Source organism: Gallinula chloropus, assembly GCF_964237585.1.
Source record: "Gallinula chloropus genome assembly, chromosome: 6".
NCBI lineage: Eukaryota > Metazoa > Chordata > Aves > Gruiformes > Rallidae > Gallinula > Gallinula chloropus.
In genome coordinates, this window is record NC_140091.1 from 13,378,930 (window position 1) to 13,400,843 (window position 21,914).

Genomic DNA, 21,914 nt, shown 5'->3' on the forward strand with positions numbered 1-21,914 from the left:
ATGGCATAAGAAATGCAACAGAGACACCTTTAACTGAAGCCACAGAGGGGATAATGAAAAGGGGACTATTATTCTTTCATAAAGAATAATAAAGCCATTGCCAGTCCCTGCAGGAAATTTATTTCCACTAAAAAGGCAGACTGAGGAAAAAGAATGGACAGAAAAAAATGTTTAAAACAGTTATTTTCTGAAAAAAATGTACAATAAATGGTACAGAGGATACTTTTCTCATCTATCCAAGAAACATAACTAGGCATTTATCACAAATAACCCTTTGGAAAAAAAACCCACAGAATTTTCCAAAGCATAAATATTCATTAAAAGTGTGAGATGGTGCTACGGTTTGTTGTGATGGGGGTCAGAGGTTAAATTTCAAAAGTAATCCTTAGAATATCAAGAAATATCAAGAGTAACGAACACAAACTGCTTCACTGATGAACAGGAATAATAATGTGAAGGAGCTCAAAGAGGCAGTGTACTTGATTACACCAGTGTGGTGTGACAGATCTCAGGAGGGATGTGGTTTTTTTGTTTTGGTTTGGTTTTTTCTCTTTTCTTTTTTTTTTTTTTTTGAGTGGGAGCAATGGATTGTCAGATCATGCTCAATATTGAAACCTAGGAAAACGTAAAGCTTTAAACCCTTTGAATATTTACTTTTCTACAAGAAAGATGTTCCGTTTGAATGGCCTAGATTAAATACATGAAATTTGTGAGTATATGAGAAAACAGCAGAGTAATGGATTTGCCAGGACATTTTTCTGCATTGATTGCAGCAGTATTACTAATCCTGAATCAACCTAAATGTACAGAACTGAATAAGTATTAGAGCTGTCCAATAAGATTTGATGAATGCACTATTCCATTAATTTTACCTTTTTTGTTGAATAAATTATTTGACAAATAATGGTAAAATTCATCAAATAAATTAACTGATGAATATATTTTTTAAGTAATCGACTAGCTCTAATGAATATGCAGGCAGTTCCTTAATGAAAAGCATTACTCTACTGTTAGCCTGCTTTCATCACTCATATGTCACTTTTTTTGTATTTTGCAACTGCAATCTGTATATTTTATTCATTTACCCATTCATTTATACATGGGAAGTTCAAAACAGTATGGTTAATCAATCACTGCAGTTCTTAGAATATTTTTGCTTTCCAGTTGATTGTTCATTACATTTATTACATACAGGAATGCTTAATAAAAAGAGCTTGGCTTTTCTGAGGACACCTCTCCCAAGAACTATTTGTGGCTTGTGTGTTCCAAGTCAAGTTTACAACAGTGCTCTGAAAATTGCAGGGTCCATTTATAAGCCACTTTTGTAGTTGCAAACACTACAATTACCAATTGTTTCAAGAAACTGGAGCCTGAAGCCAAGCCAGACACCTTCAAAGGCCCTGAAAACACACATTAGAGGAGTAAAACAAGGAAGAGCGTACAGGAGCCACCTCCTCACTGCACAGATGAGGATGTTTGGATAAAAGCCACAGAGAGGATTATTTGGATGATGTTCAATTTTGGAAATGTTCCAACCTCTAAGAGCAAGTCTGTATTTTGTTATTACAGAGGGGATCTCAACAAATGATACTGATGGATTTATACTGTTAAACGGCAAATTGTGCCTGTTACTGTTACAACATGTCAGATGTCTGAGCCCCGGTTCCTCACAGAGGTATGCCAATTTATTGTGACAGTGGGTACAATAGTCAAGCCTGCATGACTCTGTCAATACTGCATAGGTGCGAATCATGTTCTCATGGGTGACTTTGAACTTGCTGCACGAAGCTCAACTTTACAGATTTAATGGAGAAGATTGTGTGAGAGAAGTATATTAGAAAGGTTGCCTATTGTTGCCCTTGGAGTAGCAGCAATTCTCTTCCAAACTTTCCTTGTAATAGCTTGCAGACTTCCATAAGTAGAGTGTTAAATAGACTTCGCCCAACCCTTCCAAATGACATCATTTCTATTGCTTGTTGGACATCTAAAATATAGCTGACCCTCACAAGTGGTACAAGTGGAGGGATTTATCCTGTGTCCACAGAGTTTAAAAGGTGAATTTTCTGAAGACACCAGTGATGCAGAATAAAGCCCTTACATAGGTTTACTCCCACTCAACACAGTGTGAACTGTCATGCCAGAGATGGGGGAGGCCATGTAGAAGTCCTCCACAGTGGTATGGAGCTTGTTGCTGGCTGACATTAAAGGCTCATCAAAACTGCAGCTGTGTGACCCTGCAGACAAATGGCTATTTCCATTCTACACACTTCTTATTACAGGAAGATTATTATTGTAAGAGTGTATTACAAAAGAAAAGTTAATGTTCTAGGCATTTTTTTCCCCTTCATTTTCATACCTTTTATCTCTGGAGCTTATATTTGTATTTGCCTCAATCAGGCATGGGTTGTGGTGTGTGTGAATGTTTGTCCCTTAAAGCTTGTGATAAACTCACTTTTCTATTAAAAAGTTTAAATACTTATTACAAATAATTTCTCCATACTTGTATGCTTTGATCTAATCTACTGCATAGTTTTAGCTAAAATGGTTGTGGTTCTAAAGATTACAAGTATTAGGAGGAAGAAATAAGTTGTAGGAATTATCTTCAGCTTGCAGCTTGCTTTACAAAGGTTTAAAATGCCCTTTCTTTGCTAACTCCATCTAAAGAGCTCCTGACCCACTCCTTTTCATGTACAGTCACCAATCTAATAATAATAATAATTTTCAGATGAGATCAATAAGGCCATTGCTTTGCACTTAACAATTCTTACAGAACCCTAATATTAATAAGCAAACACCTTCAGAAGTATTATTTCTGCTTAGGCAATCAGAGGAGAACTTAGTTTGTACCCCTGATAAACATTTCAGCTCCTTATGCTTCGCTGTTACAGCAGATTTGAAATCTAAGGATAAGTTTGTAACAATGCTCTCTGAGACAGAAAATCCACTGGTACAGAACCAGTTCCATTCTATACATGCCATCTTAAAGGCATATTACAGTACAGTCCAAACCACAAATCTCCGGGGTCACCATTCACAGAAACTAAAAGCACCGTTTGGGTAGATGGACATTGGTGCTGACAGTGAGTTTAAAGTTGTAGTCCAAGAATCAGATTTGCGGTGAGAGAGGGTCCCCTGGGATTTGGTATCCAAACTCTCCAGGCTACCTTGGAAAACCTGCAGACTCAATGCTATTAGTGGAAGAAGCTCAGGATCAAAGGTAAATTTGAAGGTCCCAGATTTTGCAACTTTCTATATGAGGGTTGTGGTGCCCTATCTGATTACCCAAAACAAAAATAGCATTACCTTTTTAGGCCCCTAATTAAGAATTTTTATTTTTGTTTCTTTAATTAGCTATGGGCAGAATTAAAATCTTGGAAAGAGATCAGCTTCTGTAATTAAAGACTTCCAGAGTGGCCCTACTTTGGGAAGATTTTAAACTTTGTTGGGGTGGTGCCCGTGCAGTATTCTCAACAGGAAGACTGGACAATGGAAACAGAATTACAGCTACCAACATGCTTTCCACAGAGCAGATATCTAAACACCATCTTCATCTAGAGTCAGTACCTATTTTTAAAAGGTTTTCCATATTTTCTTCAGACAATAACCTGGGTAGAGTGCAAGCAAATTACCTAGCTCCCTGCACTCTTTGAAAACATCCCTCTTGCCGTTCAGGCTTCAATTTACTATCACCACATCAAAACAAGCTGTCCAAATGCTCAAAAAAAAATCACACAGCAGATGAAGCAGCTTGCAGAAAGTGGGTTGCCTTTTCTTCTAGGTCTAGTAGTGCAGAAGAGACAATAATAAAGGTATGTGAATACTGTGAAAACATGTTGCCACAAAAGAGTTCCATAACACAAAAAATAGCAAACCAACCTCATGCTATTTGCTCTACGGCTACAGCTCCTTTGTGGAGCTTCACTTAGCCAAAGGATTCAGGTGAAAAAATTCTCTGTATTGCTGCTATCCTCATCCATGGAGGTCTGCATTGGTGCATAGGGCCTATTTCAACTGCTATCACCCATGTTCTTCATTTTCAAGCATTGCTTGAAGATCTTGAGCACTCAAAGAACAGCAGTGGGCCTGATTTGCCTCTGTGGCCAGCTAAACTTCTATCAAAGCCACTGCAGACCTTTTCTGCACCTGTGCTGTGTACTTAAGATTTTGCACAGCTCAGACGGAGATGAAAACAAGCTTACAGATGCACAAATTTGGGACATTTTGTATATTTTGATAATGCAGTGCTAACAGTGCAGTGATACATCACTTGAAGGCAGCCGAGGCAAAGGAATGAGAGCAACAAAAAGTCCCAACAGTGTTGCCTTCATGCAAGAGAGAGATAAGGTCCAAAGAAGAAACTGTCAACTTAAACCTAAGAATGGTAAGAATTTTCAACTAAACAATGGTCTCCCCCAATGATTTTGGTTTACTGTAGTAATCTGTTGGCCATCAGGTCCATCTGACCCCAGAAGCACTCAGCAAAGGCGTGTGGTGGTGCTTTGCCTCTCTCAAAGTCTGCTGTGTTCACCACGGGGGTGACGCTGGGAGGCATCACCCTGCAGTTGCATCTGTCAAGATGCTTTAAGCCTATCCCCAAGCTACAGAGGGAATTTGAGGTGGAATTTGACCAGAATTATACCTGATACTTTATTCAGCTTTGAAATGCCTAATGCATTGAAATAAAGCTGGTTTACTATCATCTTGTGTGTGTTTGGCCCTGCCACTTCTTTTTTACAAATCCTCCTATTTATCACTAAATAGCTTAAAAAGCAACAAAGGGTTATAACTCACTTGACCATAGATGTCATGAGGCTTTGCCATTGTACCTTCTCCTCCTGTTAGCTCTAGCGATTGCTGGATCACTGTCAGCCCCGTCATACACAATAATGCCCCATTACATTTGGAATGGTTTGTTAAACTTTATAGCACTTAGAAATGCTCCTGAGGCACCAAAAATGTCTCGATTCAGAACTGAACATATAATACCTGCCAAATTTGCAGGTTTGAAACCACTTCCAATAAGAATTAAAAAGGCCCTCTTCACAGCTGAAATAGGGCTATCAATACTTGACTTGTCTGCCCATGTGAAATAGCGGGTTCTTTTCTCTGACGTCGCAATTTAGTTTAAAATAGCTTTGATGATGACAGGGTACACACGAGTGATAAAAACATAAAGATGACAGTCTAATCTTACAAAGATGACCGATCACTGATAAGAGATTAAGTCACACAACATTTGAAAAACCAGATTATCTGTCTGCTAGGATTGTGTCTGTGTACACCTCCTGCTGAGCCATGCTGAGATGCCAACGACATACGAAGATGCTACTTCTTGAAAACCAGAAATGCTTCATAGTATTTCTCAAACCATCGGGATAAAAGAAAGCAAGCAAGAAAGGAAAAAGCTCGGATCTTATACTGTGCTTTTTTCGTCAAACAGTCATTTTTCAGGCTAGTAAAGTATTTAGATGTACAGCATATAAATAATTTAGAGACACTATAAAAAGGTCTAAATTAGCCAATTCTGCCCTATAATTAGCACTCACAGCTATGCTGGCAATGGGTGGGTGATTATTAAACACCTTTTATTATTGGTTTTATGAACTACAATAAAAAATGAAAATTATACTTACAAGAATTATTAGACATGCTGGTCCTATAAAACTCCATATAAAGTTATTCTTTGTGCTGAGCCAACATCTGAAAAGCAAACAGCAGAAAATGCCTTGAAATGTGCTATTGTGACTGTTGCATCCTTGTGTGTGTTGGTTTAGACACAGAAACAGAGACTTACACTTCTGTGGTGCCATAGTACTTGTATCCCAGTGCGGCAGAGATTCCAACGACCACCGCTGGACTGACGTAGCCAAAGACATAGAAATTCTTGTGCAAGAACCCCTTGTTGTAGATTACTCCCACAACTATAAGGTAGAGGTGAATACCTTCAATGCACATCCATGCAAAAGCAGCTAGAAGGAAATAATGGAGTAATCCAGCAGTAATTGAGCAGAAGAGCTAGAAATTCAATCAGAGAAAGCAAGAGTCATAATTTTATTAATATGTCTTTGCTAATATAACAGCATATACACAGCAACTTTGAAGTGGTGATCCAGCAGCCCAGGTGTACTGCTAAGTGACAAGAATGTGGCCTGCACCCACCAACACACTTGTTTGTTAGTTTTTTCTGTAGCAACCGGAAAATAAAGAGTCCATTCAGCTTTTAAGACAGGTGCCCGTCTTCCCAGAAAAACTCTATAAACAAATTGACAATTACAGCTAAGTAGTTTATATTCCCGATCTAGATAAAGTTCATTTTTATGATTTTGATAACAATGTAATTAGGCCTAGCAAGGAATTATTTCCAAAATAACTTTGTTATTACAAAATGTTTGTAAAATGGTATACTGATCAATCAGTCAGTACCTGGACTGCTACCTCAGGGATAGCAGCTCATAATTTTTCAAGTAATTTTAAATCCTCCTCAGCCACTTATAGTAGGACAATATTTGATTATTTATGCATAATTTAATTTCCTAAAACTGATGAGAGATGTAAAAATCAACAGCCCAACTTTTATGAAAAGCAACAGGGACAGGTCAACTCACATGTAGAAAGGGAAAGGGTCCTTTATCCAACAGCACAGTATGTTAAATCCCAGCTAGGGACTACGGCTATGACCTGGGTTTTAGGGGAAATTGTCACTCAGAGAGCCAACAACATGGCTTTGTACAGCATCAAAATAGATGTTGAAATGTTAAAGAGATGGACCACAGTCTTGGTTAAGATGACAAAGTTTAAATGTTATCTGTGGAGCAAAATCAATACACACCAGCCCAGGTGTAGGCCCTGTAAGTGACCATTTTATATTTCCTGTTACTAGACCAGGAGGTCAGTGCCACTAAAATATTCATACATACTAGGAAATACTGGAACTAGATGCAAGATCATATCTTATACTGTTCATTTACTTTACAAAATCAAGATGCAATTAAAAACTACCCACCTTATTGTTGTTCATATTAATTCCAATCAGAAAAATAAGTTCCGCCAGGAAAAGGCTGCAGCAGAGGTTTTTGTGAATTGTCGTTCTAGTGCTTTGAATTTCACTGAAGAACCAGAATGTAAAAATGCACATGGAGAGGCAAATCAACGAAATAATTATTCCTAGCTGAGTGATTCTTGTAAGAATGTTATAATTTGTAACACCCTGGGGGAAAATTATAATATAATATTTAAAAGAATAGCTTTGTACCTTCTCAAGAAAGACCTCATTCTATAATACTGTTCTTTTCTTCTTTTCTACAAAATATTAATCAAAACTGTTTGTAGAGTTTCACTGCAAATGTACACTTTAGATAATCTAAAAAGTATTGTTTTTTTGTGAGACAGATATAATTCCAGGGGAAATTAGCAATGAACTGTATGTAACCCTACTCTTGCATTTTCTGATATTTCTTAACAAAACTTTTTATTAACATCAGTATCTCCCAACATGATTTTAAAAATCAGATCATTTTAGTGAGTGACAAATACACTGGCAGTAGGACATATATTAATATGACATGAACATTTTCTAATATAAAAGGACTTATCACAGCGGTGACTTAGATAAGCAAAATTGAATAACCGTCTTACTGAATTTGCAACATGATCAAAACAAGACTTTGAAATAACGATCACTTCAAACAAATGCTATTCCAGATATGTAACATGAACATTCTCCAAAGAAACACAGACTATTTTAATACTGGATGTAAATATTTTTCTCTATAGGAATATAGTTACATTTGCTGCTTGGTATTTGCACAAAGAATCTCTGAAATGCATGACAGTGCATCGGCATAAGGATAGTATTCAACTGACCATAAAATGTATCTAAGTATTTTTTTTTTCTAAATAAAGGACCAGAGATTATTCTCCTCCCAGCCTTCCTTTTCAAAATAACTATATAAGTACCTGGAAAGGTTTTAAATTTGAACTGAAGAGTTAGGATGCTATTTAGCAACCAGGAAACAGCCTCTATCAGCATGAAATTCACAGTGTGAGAGAACTGTCTCAATACAGTATATTCATGCTAATATTCTGCTTGCTGTCAGTTCTGATTCCTTATAAAGCTGCCTCCTGAGGCAGGACCTGAGCTCCTGCAGACCTGGAAATCCCTGGGGCCTCTTAATATAAGGAGGACATAAATTGAATGGTCATTCGCACAATTTTGTACTGGTCATGAGTGTCCATGTTTAATAGTCATAAATTTCAAATTGATTATGCTGTTGTAAACTCTCAGGAGAGAATTTAAAGCAGGTTTTTAGATGCCAAGGTTAGACAAATGGGTGGCAAAGTTTTGAGAGACAGAAATTCAGGGCCATATGGTTACTGACCACCAATGAATGCCAGTTAAATCCCACAGCAGTCCTAAAGTGGGATTTAAAATTAAAAGCAATGCACCAAAAATAAGCACAACAGACTGTGTATTTGGAACAAGATACTTTGCTGCATCACTGCTCTGTAATACTGCAGAAAAGACATAAGGAAATTCAAACACATATGGGAGGAATTTTGTTTGCTCTGTGCACAATAAATTGTGTGTTTGCTGAACAAAAACAAGAGACAACCTAAAGGGGGAAAAGAACGTAAGTTGTACTGAAATAAAAACATAAGGAATGAAGACAGCAGAAAGTATCAGGTAAAACACTAAATTAAAATAGCACTTACAACAGAGCCACCTGAGGACATCAAAACAGCAAAATGAGTCAGATGATTACATTTGCATGAGATATGAGTGGAGTTGGAATGTGTCAGCTCACAGCCTTCTGTAGCCCAGTTGCCATTCATTGTGTCTACTGAGTAGTTCCAAAACGCACATTTAATATCTTTATCCGCAGTCTGGAACAGAAACAAGATGTTTTACTGATGGCAAAAGGCAGGATATTTCCCATTGAGAGACCTTTCTTACGTTAGCCAGTGCAATTCATTAAAAATTGCTTGTTGCCACTGGAAGGTAGGGAAACAAATGGCACATTCTGCAAGGCCTATTTCAAGCAATGAAAACATCACTGGGGATAGAAGCATTTTATCCACACAGCTAACACCCCTCCCAACATGTAGGCTAATCAGATTACTGAGCCCTTCTGGCACTTACAAAGGTGTTGGTATATTTTATCTTCTGAAAGCATTGTTATATATACCCCTGCACCTGCCGAACATGGACTGAACTCCAAGGTTACAGCCACATTGCTTGTGCTGCCCATAGTCCCTTCCAAATGAGCAGTTCAAAAACTGAGGCGTATTCTGTGTGCTTTACACAGTAATCTGGGATAAAGCCAGGGTCATACTGCACCTGCTACGTCAGGTGCAGTGACAGCAATGAATAAGACCATCAGTATTATTTATTACAGATCATGCTTCATGCCACTAGTCAAAGATAAGGTTCCTGCAGTACTAGAGGCTGTATAAATATATGCAGATCTATGTAAAGGTGATCTTTAGCTCATATATTAGAAGGCAAGTAACAAATTTAAAAGCTGCATAACCAAGGTTAGCACCTTGTCCCACTGTCCAGCTCCCTACAGAGTCACTTTCTTGCTATGTTTGTGCCATGTAAGGTGACTCTTCACACACAATTGAAGTCAGCAAATTTGACAGGTACTGGAAGCGAAACTGAAGTTTTAAATAAACATGTTCAAATTTCAGCAGTACCAAAGTTGCAACACTCTAGGTTACTCTGTTACCTCCTAGCTTCAGGTTATCTTTCTGCATTAACCTTAAAGCATTTCCTCACTTTTTGTAGTATGCGAGCTAACCATGTGATAAACTTTCAGAAAAAACCACACACCTAAATACAGACTAGTCAAGAACCTGTAATACTCTCTGGTTCAGGCATTTACATTTTGTTCATACTACAACTGTGCAAAGTTGGCATTGTTCCCCTTGCTTTAGTTCCATAGCAGTTTTCAGCTGTATCAAATTTAGCATTAGGCTGTCATATTTGAGATTATTCTTTTTAGAGGAATAAATGGCAAACATCATCAAGCAATAGAATTGTTTCTCAATATACCATACACTGGCAGGTATGTTTACATCACATTAAATGATTAGCTATTGTTTTGCTTTATTCAAATTTGATAATAATAAAAAAAACAACCCTTACCTTGGCATACTTTAAGGTAAATATTATTTTCTCGAGCTCATAGAGTGTAGGTGGATTTGAGTTAATTGCAACAGCTATAACTGATGAGCTTACTGTCTGTCTCTGCTCTGAAGTATCTTTTGAGGAGCGGTTTTTAGGCGATGAAAGCAGAGAACCAATATTGCTATACCGCAGAAAGACAACTGCAACGGTGCCTATCAATCAAACAGACCATGTTTAGTAGTTTGTAGGTTTTTTATAGAAGAACAAAATTGAAGACATTAAGGAAACAATAAACAATCGACATTATTACTGCTATTGCATAAAATATGCAAAACAGATGGAATCTTTGTGGAATACTTATAAAAATGTTTTAGAGACAATGAAATATAGCTTTATTTAAAACAATGTAACTGCCATTAGAAATAAAAATGTGTGTTCACATTGGAAATTCTAATTAGATATAAGCGTATATTTTTTTTCTAGAGTAATATATGTTTGCTGCTGTACTGCAATTGGCTGCACATGTGGTGTCAGGTCCCATAAACTAAAATGGCTCAGACCTGAGGTAAATATCGTGCCTCGCTGAAGTGCCTTGTTTTGACTTCCATTATACTGGAGCCAGGATGGAAGACACACAGGGAAAAAGAAAGCAAAAGGTGTTTTAAGATACAAAGCTGATCTGAAAAACTGTCATGATTTTTCTTCCTGGTACCAAGATAAAACATATTTTTAGATACTAAGGTACACATTAAATTACAAAAAAAAATAAATTCCCATGTTTATTAGGTTAGGCAGTTTAATTCTGGAGCTCTTTTTTAGTGATGACTGTAGTTATAAGCCATTTCTGTATTTTTAGTGATGATGGCAGTTGTAAGCTGTTTCTGTAGTGCTCTGAGGTCCAAGCCAAGATCTGGACTCTGCTGGTTTTGGTACTGAGGAATACATGGTCCTATCCTAGTGAACTACCCTTTAAACAAGGTGCACTGATTTTTGGAGAAGTGACATGGAGAGTTGAAGGGTCCAGTCCAAGGTCACACAGCCGAGAAAAGGATAAACCTCAGGTCTCTACTACCAAGACCAGTAACTTACTGGATGCTCTCTGTGCCACTGGAAATATTAGATATATCAGCCTTGAGACAAAAAAGAGGTAAAATGATGAAAAAAAAGAGTTGGTAAAAATACTTTGACTCCTCTGTAGTTAGCAAGGCTGGAGCTCAGTCTTGGCAAACTCCACATTTATTTACTACTGGGTACAAGTCTATCCAAGGTGTTTATTAACCCACCTACTCTCTAATCATTTTTCCTTACCGTTAGGATGAGATTCTTGTCTCTTCTTTGGAGAGATCTTTATGTAGTCTTCCCCCATGTATACATGAGGGTGAATGTGTTTCATGTGGTGTGAATCAAAAGAAAAAACCTTGAGTGCTGCAAAAGAAGAAAAATACTGTAGAAATCACAGCTCCATTATGGTCTACCATAATTTACAGTTGAGTTAATAAATGTGCTATTGGATTGCATAATTACTGTGAATTTTAAGAATATATCATTGTGTCAAATATTTCAAGAAAAATACTATTAATATAGCATGTTTGCTTAAACCTCTATGCTTTGTTATTTTCATGCATACATTTTGCTCTCATACTTTTTACTCTTTCCATGAAAAATATAGTCTTTTATTTACCTTGCATTAAATTAGGCACTGGAAAGAATAATGTAGGTTACTTTAGGAAGAGCTATTGCTTTATTAAAAATGCATTTCTGAAAGGGACTACAAATCACAATTATAAAAAGCAAAGCATAAAATTCTCTACTGAATAGTAACATTTGATAAAAGCCAATTTTTGAAAAGTATATATTTTATAGTTATCTATCCATGCTACCAAATGCACATTGCACCATGAAATAATGATGTGTCTTGTCAAAAAGCAAACAAACAAGTATCACCCCTCAGGACAAAAACTACATTAGAGGACATTGAGATCTTTACTTGGTTCATTATAGTGCTGAGTTTCAATCACCCAGGATGGGAACAAAAAAAGTCAATCAGGCCTTTTTTTAAAAACAAAAGCAAAACAACAACAAACAAATCTAAAACTTGACTGATGGAGGAATATCACTAAGCTAGACCATCTGCATTGCTTATAGCACAGCACACAAAAATAATATGAGCTATTCAATAGACCAGCTGTCAGAAAATGTTTGTCGGGACGTAAGAAATAGTTTTCTGTGGCTGGAGTTCTGAAAAGCTTGTAGCTCAAGAGCTTGCACCATAAAAACAGTGGAGAGAAGGGTAATACTGTGGGTCCCAAAAGAGATGTATGGGGCACGTATAAGCCCTGTGGAAAATATATTCATGGTGAGAAACAATATCAAAAGAAATACCGTGCTTAGGGCCAGTTTGGGAAAGAGTTCATAGAATTTCCCAATCTGGAACAAAAGCAAGAAAAAAATGATCAGTCTTTCAAGATGGAAATTCCCTCCCATTCTCTTTTTCAGCATTTTTTGTTCACACTGACACCAGAGGCTGCACCCAAACCCTCTCTCTTTTTGACCTTTATGGCCTCAGCTGTGTGACCATGAGAGTATTGCTGTCAGATGGAATGGTGTGGGAAGAAGACCTATAAAGCCAGCTCCTGGCACCGCTCTGGATCTGTCGCACACTCACAGGTGCTCTGCACTAACATAAATCTGGTTCTACAGAGTTTATGTCATGGAACAAATCCCTCCCTATTTTTTCATCACTCTTGTTAATTTAGTTTCAGAAAGGTGAGGGAAGAACAGATGGTTTGACCTGCCTCAGGGCCAAAGGAGGAATTGTTCTCATCAAGTCATTTTATAAAACAGCAAACCAGTAAGAGGCACTGAAGGACTGCACTGAATCTAAAATAAGAAATTAGGTCACATACAGTTTGACTACATTCAGGAAAAGAAAAAAAAAAAGAAAAAAGAAAGAATGACCCTTGCAAAAGGAATCAACAATGCTTTATTAGGATTTTCAAAAGCAGCCAGTATTACCCTTATTCTGTTCCTGATGAAGGAATGGTAAAACTATCATTGTTGCAGGAAAATCAGTAGGAATTGGTGTGAAGACACCAGCACACAGGGACAAAGTCACAGACCAAACAATGCAGTTGAAAATAACCCATTTTTCTCCTCTGAAATTCCTCTGAAAATGAGAAACTTCCCTGAAGATAAATCCAGGTAAGATTGGACTCAGTAGGTACAATCCTTATTCCAAATTCATTTACAATATCTTCACTGTATAGAGGAAATCCAATTTTCTTTCCACTGCTGTTTTTACGCATATAAGATGCACAGGATAATTATGTGGATTTAAGATGCGTTCAGGTTCATGGTGTGAGCATGACTATGATGGGAAATGGAAAGAGACTCTATAAGGACAACTTTTCATAGCCACACAAGTTTCTTCTGGACTCTGGGATCAAATGTTCAGTCTTTGAAAATTACGGTACCTACACTGAAAGTCAGGTGTTAGTTATGAAACTCAGACAAATTAACACCTGCATGTTTCACATAACACCATTTCTAATCTTCATAATTGTGCTGAAAAACTCCTCAGTGTAATCCACATCTAAAGTATACCTTAGATTAGTTTTCTTTATCTTACCTATGTCACTTGCGTTAGCATCTAGCTGTGTTGTCTTTTTGAAGTCCTGTGACATGAGAAGCGTCGCTTGTTCTGCAGTATGCAGCAGCTTGGTCAGGCTCTGTTGCTGTTTATCCACAGGAAGAGCTTCCCAGGCTGTAATTTTGTCTTTTTGTAAAAAATTGTTCACAGTGTTGACAAAAACCTGTAAATAAAAGAATAGTTTTAAGCCCAAGAGCCATACAGTATTTGTAAAATAAGAAAACACAACTTTAAGGTGGGATCCACTCACATTAATGGTTGTATTACGGAGTGCTTCATTGTCAGAAACAGGGTAATGCATGGTATTCAGCGATGAATAAGATAGTGCTTCAACATATGAAATCACATCTACAGGTAAAAGTGGTCCCAAAGTATTCTTATTAATTTCTTGCAGCATCTCCAGGGGTGTTTTTAGATGACTAATCTGAAAAATACAAGAACTCACATCTTAATGAAACAGGTAAAGTCTTCAAGTGAAAATAAACCCATTGTGAATGACTGATCTCTCTGAATTAACATACTGGCTTTTAAGATGCTTGTGCCTAAAAGGAGGCTCTAATTAAATCAACAGGGCGACCTATAAAATAATAGTGTTACACATCTCATATAATCCTAACAAGAAACTGATTAAAAAAGTCATGCGCTATCATTATACTTTTTGGTTTTTTTAAATGACTGCAATTTGGTTGTTTAATGTTCCAAAATGAATTAATAAATGTTCTGTAAAAATAATTAATTATCAATGATAGAGTTACTCTGTTGACTTTTTTCTATTAAACTTTAGCTGAAGAGGTGGGAGCAGATGGGCAGTATTTTGTGGGGTTTTTTTTCAAGTGCAGATTATAAAGCAACCGTACTGCTTATTTCACCTTCCTTGCTTTAGGTTATGAACTGCTAAATGCACTTATGTAAAACAATTAGCTTAAAAAGTAATAGGCTAGAGAGGGTGAGATGATTAAGATTGCAAGTTTCAGTCTCGTGGTTGAATAAGAAAATAATTCTTTCTTCACAATACTGAAATCTAATGAGATTTTATCCATCAAAAACTCCCGTTAACAGCTGATTTTGTAAGATCTGTAGTCTCTGCTGCTGAACAGCTTTTATGGGGCTTGCTTCATCTTTGCAGCTGAATAGAACTAGAACACAGGCTAAAAAATAGGCTAAAATTTGACATGCTGTTATTTATGGAAAATTGAGGTATTTTGAATCATTACTTTGATTTAAGTTTGGTTTGACTTCATATTTAAAAAAATATCTCACTCTAAGATCCTGCTGTGGCATTTACCATGTCTTTGCACGTAAATGTGGTAAGTATGTATTATATTTAATATAATGTGTTACATTGCAGGTTAACACAGAAAGCATGTTAATGCAAGGTACATCTTACACTAGGTAAATAAAAGCCTTTAAAATATCTTTCTGAATCGTGTAACCAGCAAACTGCTTAATAGAAAATGTAAACATATACAATTGGCTTTAATTTATTTATGCTTATGTTTCATTTATCCTTTTAAATTAGACAATGCTATTGTTCTAGACTAATGAATAGTGCATTCATTAATAGTTTGTGGGTTTTTTTTTAAATTTGCTTCAGGAATTTCTGCTTCCGGTGGAAAAAAAAAAAATAATCATAAGTCCAGGGTCTCGGAGTCTATAAATTCAATACCACTTTACATACTATGCTTTGAGGAGTAAATCTACTAGTGTACCAGGATGCTATTTCTCCATTTTCTATTTTGTCACTTGTTGACATTACTTTTGTAAGCTATCTTGCTGCCTTTGACTCTGAACAAGCAAATAATTGCACATCAGTAAATGCAGCAATGTGTAACTTTGGAAATTACAGAAACAGTTGAGTGATTATCACACTTCTGAATTTTTCATGCATCATGACTCACTTTGCTGGAAACAGAACATACAGATTCCCAGCAAGTTATTATCATGATTTGAACATACAACCCAGTTCAAATAATTTGAAATTATTAAAAAGACTTCTGTAAACATGCTTAAGTTCAATTGTATGCTTCAAGCATTTGTTAAAAGCTCCTTAAGATCTATTATAATTGAAATAACAGTTTAAAACAGAAACAATTAAAGGATTTGGAATTTAATCTATAAACCAATGCTACTTACTCCAGCTAAAGTTCTATTAATATGTTCAGTTATGCAGTCTTTGTATAACTCACACTTGGCCTTTGGATTTTCTGTAGAAATTGAAAAGAAACTAATTATATATTGCAGTTTAATCAATATTGAATATATACACATTGTGAGAGCTCTTGTCTAAGCAATTCCCCAAACCACCAGTGTTCTGAATTTATGCACATGAGATACAGCCCTTCATTCTCAAACTTCAATTACTAAGACTTTATCTCGGCCAAAGTAACAGCACTGGATGATTTTGTTTTGCGCAGGTAGAGAGTTTGGCCCCTTTCCTTGGGTCTTCCAGAGCTGAAGTTAAGAGGCACCTCAAATTTACAGCGGAGTACAGATATGACAACTGTGAGGAGGCATCCATTATTTCAAACAGATTTCATCACACTGGTTAGCAAAAATACGTTTACAAAATGATTCTATTCTCAGGAAATGTAGATGCTGCTGCCTTGCCTCTTTTTCATGTCTCACTGATTAATCTAACTGAAGATAAAGAGGCACTGGTGGGTTTCTCAGAAGATGTAGCTCTATAATAACACATAAACCTTTATAATATCATGTACCTTGGCAGGAAGTGCCATCATTTGGCTTAAACCGCAATTTTCCTGTGGATGGTTGATAACCTTCCTTACAGGAGCAGCTAAACCCTCCATCCACGTTTTCACATTTTGCATGATCTCCACAGGCAACAGTTCCTTCATTGCTGCACTCATCTACATCTGCAAATATCGTGAGAAATTGAATTTTTTATTAAGTATTTACAGACTAACACCTTGCTGCTTTGTTGATAATAGCCCCGCACAGTGCAAGCAGTTTCATAATAACATCTCATGGAAGAAAAAAAAAAGCAAAAACTAGAAAGGCAAACTTAATGGCAAAACACCTCCCAATTATAATACTTAGGGATTAGAAGGATAAATCATAATTGATCATATTTTTATACCACCACTTCTATTACTATATAATACTGCATTGTTCATGTTTTAAAACCATGAGTTTAAATATTAATTCTATCATAACAAAATGCTCGGCATGATGCAAATCATCTGAAATCCATTTTCCAGAGATTAAAGTAAATAGATTTTCTCAGCCTTATGATTCACTTAGAAAAGAGAAAGAAAACTGCAGCTTTCTCTTCTAAGTCACGGCTTTAAAAAGATGCTACAAAAGATTACTCTATCCATCTCGTTAATCTAAGATTTAAACTCGGTGCTCTTTAAAGTGCTTGGCATGTCTTCTTTTTTTTTCTTAATTCAAATTCAAATTACATTTACCTAAAGTGGCTTTTTTGCTTCTAAATAATTTGCCATTAGGTAGACAGGTTCAGTAACTGGGTGGGGCACAGAGAGTAAAACCAATGAATTCCGGTAAGGGAATCCATGAACTGATCAATTTAGGAGAGCTGGGTATTAGCTCTCTGGCTGGAGTAGGGATTATTTTGCATTATTTGGTTGGCTGAGGATAAAGATCAAATAATTCAACTGAGAAAGTAAACTGGGAACAATACCAAATAATTCTGAAGAATGAGGTAATGGACTGTGAAATGCTGTGCTAGAAAGGAAAAAAGAGTGAACCACTTTGGGACAGGTACATCTGATGAGAAGAGTTGAAAAATGAAGTGACACATGAGCACATTTAAAGGTACAGCCTGAGAGGAGAAGAGGCTGGGAAGTGAAGGACAGTAAAGGTAGAGGGAGGGAATGGATGAACCAGAGGGGACAACAACCTAAGTTAAGAACTAACATGACAATGAATTTGGGAAAGAAATTGGTGAAGAACTACTGATTAACCAATTAGCGGAGGAGAATAGTTACCTGAATGTATAGGATGCCTTTGTGCAGACAGAGCGGTTTTAAGAACAGGGAGAAAGCAGATATAGGCGGCTGGAAATGCACTATTAGCATATAGGAGCTATTTTTGCACTCTTATTTTGATACATTATTGCCGGTGGTTTTCAAAAAGGAACGTGACAAAAAATGAGAAAAAAATCCCCCGTACGTGGAATAAGGTTGCTAGAGAAACGGAAATTGTTGAAGAAGAGAAAAATGCACCACATATCTGTGGATATAGCTAGGGAATGCAGAAACATGTCTGAAGGATAGCTGGGGGCCATCTGCCTATCTGGACAGCATTTTTGGTAACTTTGTAGAACATTCTTTACTAATGGCAAGAAAGCCTCTGTGAGATGAAAAATGAGATGAATGCTGCTACTTTTTTCTCCTTTTTTTAAATACAAGGCAAAATACATTTAAGCTTTTAATGGAATATCTCGATAGTTTCTGCATCCACACAACATTTGCTGTTTCATGCCTAACTTCCCAGCTCCTTTTTTGCTGCTTGTTATCCTAAAGGTCTTCCTGGGGTTCAAGGAGATAGTTAACGTCCCACATCACTATCATATCTCTATTTTCCTAGCTGAGAAGTGGCTCTGATTTGCACCCAAAACGCTGTACTTTAAGCTTGATGTTTGAAGCTCCATTGAAAAGCCTCTCAGTCTTGCACAGGAAAGAGGTGTAGGGGCTGGGTGCAGATTTGCCTTCCTAGCGCAATCACCTCTGCTCTGCTGGGAGAGCTTCCAAGGATGCTATGTGTTTGCATGGGTTGGCACAAGTGCTGAAGTTTAAAGAATGAAGCTAAATTATAATTATTTGCATAGTGTGTTTCCATATTTAATGCCTCAAACTGCAAATGTTTTGCATTATCTGTATTTGTAGGGTTTCTCTGACCTCAGTATTCATAGTTACGGAGCTAACCACATTATACATCAATGAATCTGGCAAAAGTGAAGAAAAGGGAGGGAAAAAAGCGTTATATAGTGCTACAAATGGGCTACCTCATAATTAAATGCTGTCATTTAAAGACATAAGGCTAAAGTTCTTACTCTTGGCATTTAAATAACCTCTCACATCAGTAAATTATAAAGCTCTTTTTGAAGCAAGTGGGTGCCTGTCAGTGCCCTGTTGTGTGACTCCATGCAAGACAGACAAACTTTGAATGAATTGAAGTGGCAAGGGTGAAAACCATGACAATGCCAGTTTGTATAGCAAGAATACACATCAGCCTTATACCAAAGATTTCTTTGGCCTTGTCAGCTACATGGAGAAGGACGTGTACATCTTAACAAGATATTCAGCATGCAATGCAGTGCTAAAACACCAGCAAATGACAACAAGCTTTGCTAAAACTTACAATGACTTAGAAATAAATAAATATCTGAATACTTTCCAGACTCCCAATGCTACCTATCACATTTCCATGTGATTTACTGATGCAAATATTTTAAAATTATTATGGCATTTGGTTTTCGTTAAACCATAGTCTGGTAAATTAATTATTTGTCATTATTAGGCAGTCACAAAAATTATCCCTCCTTTTTGTAATTATGTCAGATATCAAGTGTAATGGAGATTTTCATGAGGAGTCAGGATTATCCAACACATCAGCAGAAACTCAAGGACCAAGACACATCTCTGGCACAGGGTGGTTATTTAAAGTCTGATAGAGACACCCTGTCGAGTATATGCAAATAGACTTTCTGCAGTTGAGTTGCCCATATGGAATGAGTCCATATCACGCCTATCTAATTTACTGTTTCTTGCAGAAAAAAAAAAATCTCCTGGATGACAAAATTAAAAGGCAATATGCCTGATTTTGCAAGGTACTAATCAGCTTCATGTCCCTTTTAAATCAATGAGATTGTCGGGGCAGCCAACAATTTGTGACAGTTGCAAGAATGCTGCTTTTAAGTTCCTGCTTTGAAATACTGTGTGCAGTAACTGTAGGTTTTTGTTTCTTTACGTTTTGCAGTTATGCGTTTTTAACCGAATATGTAATCTGTTGGACCGCACACGGACAACAGCTTGTCAGTGCTTTCAGCAGTCCAATTTTACTAGAGCTCTGGGACAAGGATCTCAAACTGTCCCCCTTAATATACTATGGGAGCGTATTAAGGACTGGGCTGCCGAGGCTTGCATGAGCAGTCTTCACAGACAACATTCCTGAGCAAAGGTTGAAGAACTGCAGCTTTTTAAACAGGAGAGCATTTGTCATAGTTCTGCAAAAAAGCATTGGCCTTTTAGTAAATATTCAAAACAAATCCTGGAGCTGAACTTTGAAGCTTTTATAATAGCTCCGATCAGAAAAATAATATTGCCAACACCACGTAGGCTAGTGTGAAAATAGATTTATAACCTTTTATTTTATTTCTGTGCTTTGTCACTCCTCATTTACTGCAGCAGGCAAGGAAATTCCAATTAAATTAAAAGTACTGAGAACAGTTATTATGTTCAGTCTTGCCAATTACTGGATTGTACCTACATCGCTTTGATTCTTCACCAGTCAGTCAAGACAGCTTGATGTCTACATTATACCTTCTGCTTATTAGTAGCTTGCAAGTGATTGAAAAGTCCAATTGCAAAGGACTAGATGTTCCCTCCCCATGTCTCCATACTGTGGAAGACAGCAGCACACACAAAGTAGAAATGAAAAAGCCTACGAATGGCAGAGGTAAAAGTAAAGTTAGCAATGTGGCATAATGCCATATCCCATCCACTGTAAAACTCCCCTGTCACAGAAAAGGATGTGATGGAGAATGGGTGCCTTCCCAGTGCTCTCAGAAATACCCGAAGAAAACTAATAGCATGTTCCTGGAAAAGGCAGAGTGGCACGAATGTCACTGTCATTTTACAGATGGCCATTTTCACGTTTTTACTCTGTTGACCGGGGTGAAAAAAGTAGGTTTATATTTCACCTTTTTTATCTGCAGCCGAACATTCAATAAAATGTGAAGTCTAAGGAAAAAGCAAGGCTTTTACACAGTAAATAGATTTTAATAGCTCACATTCAAGACAGCAGAAAAATATCATCTTCAGAAATATCACAGTTCTGCATTCCTCTTTTTTCCTTCTCCATTTTTTCTCTTTTTCTCTTTCCACCTTCCTACCCCCCTCTATCGGCATGTTTCATTGTCATATCTTCATTAATTTTGCCTGATAACATTTTCACGGCTGAAATACTGCTGATCCTCAATTCAAAACTCAACATTCTGGTCAGATTAAGGGTGAACTGGTGTTTTCCAAAGCCATGGTCCCAAATTTTCTTGATTCATACCTTGAATTACTTTGTATCCAGAAGTTTAGTATAGGATGCAAAGGGAAGAACACGCATGCATGCATGTATGCACCACGACCTTTGAAAGGCACACCCACACACAGAGGGATGTGACCTACTTGCATCACTGGACACTCCAGATTTGATGGCATAAACAAATAGTTTGCATAATGGCATACTCTCCAAAATTCAACCACTATTTTAAAGTTACTGCCACATACATTATACACATATATTAAAAAGAAAACTTAAGACTATGGGATTTAAAAAAACTTTGGGACCCTAAAAACTTGGGTAGGACAAATGCTTGGTGTCTCTGTCCTCTGATGTGTAGTGGATAACTTGCACTATATTTACAGTGACAGCTTTTGTGTTTGCTTCAGTTGTATTACACCCCAAATACACTACTGTCAGCTGCTCCCGTGCAAGTCATCTAACTACCTGTAGCAGCAGATCCGCTGGGTGCAAAATATCCTATTATGGTTTCCCTGACAGATAAAGTAGAAAATTAATTGTGGATCAAAAGGTTGTCTTTAGGACTCACTGCTTGGTAAAGTAATTGGTACACTTGTTTAATGAGAAAAGGTGCCCACAGGTAATTTTTTATTTCAGTGTGAATTTTGGAAGCTCTCAGCTACTTCCATATGGATTTACAAAAAGGAAAAGAAAGTGGCAAGCTAAGCCCCAGTAGAGGATAAAAAACGATCAGTCTGCCCAGTAAAGAAAAGAGGGCACAAAAAAAAAAAAAAAGAAGAAAAAGAAATTAGCAAGATAATGGTAGAAAGCTAAAGTGACACAAGAACAGAGAAATAACTTTGAAGACAAAACTTCTGAAGCTGAGGAAATGTCGTAACGTAAAAATCAAAGCCTGGA

The 21,914-nt window shown here is 37.0% G+C and overlaps 1 protein-coding gene across 1 annotated transcript in view; it reads right to left on the reverse strand.

The window, feature by feature from the left end:
* The window catches only part of ADGRL4 (adhesion G protein-coupled receptor L4), a gene marked incomplete at its 5' end in the record, with an annotated part of 75,399 nt that overhangs the window by 12,394 nt on the left and 41,091 nt on the right, over positions 1-21,914 (reverse strand). The window contains 10 exon segments of the mRNA XM_084265909.1: positions 5,634-5,700; positions 5,795-6,015; positions 7,004-7,207; positions 8,713-8,883; positions 10,148-10,341; positions 11,438-11,554; positions 13,758-13,941; positions 14,029-14,202; positions 15,912-15,982; positions 16,496-16,651. Of these exon segments, the coding sequence (XP_084122035.1) occupies positions 5,634-5,700; positions 5,795-6,015; positions 7,004-7,207; positions 8,713-8,883; positions 10,148-10,341; positions 11,438-11,554; positions 13,758-13,941; positions 14,029-14,202; positions 15,912-15,982; positions 16,496-16,651 (1,559 nt within the window).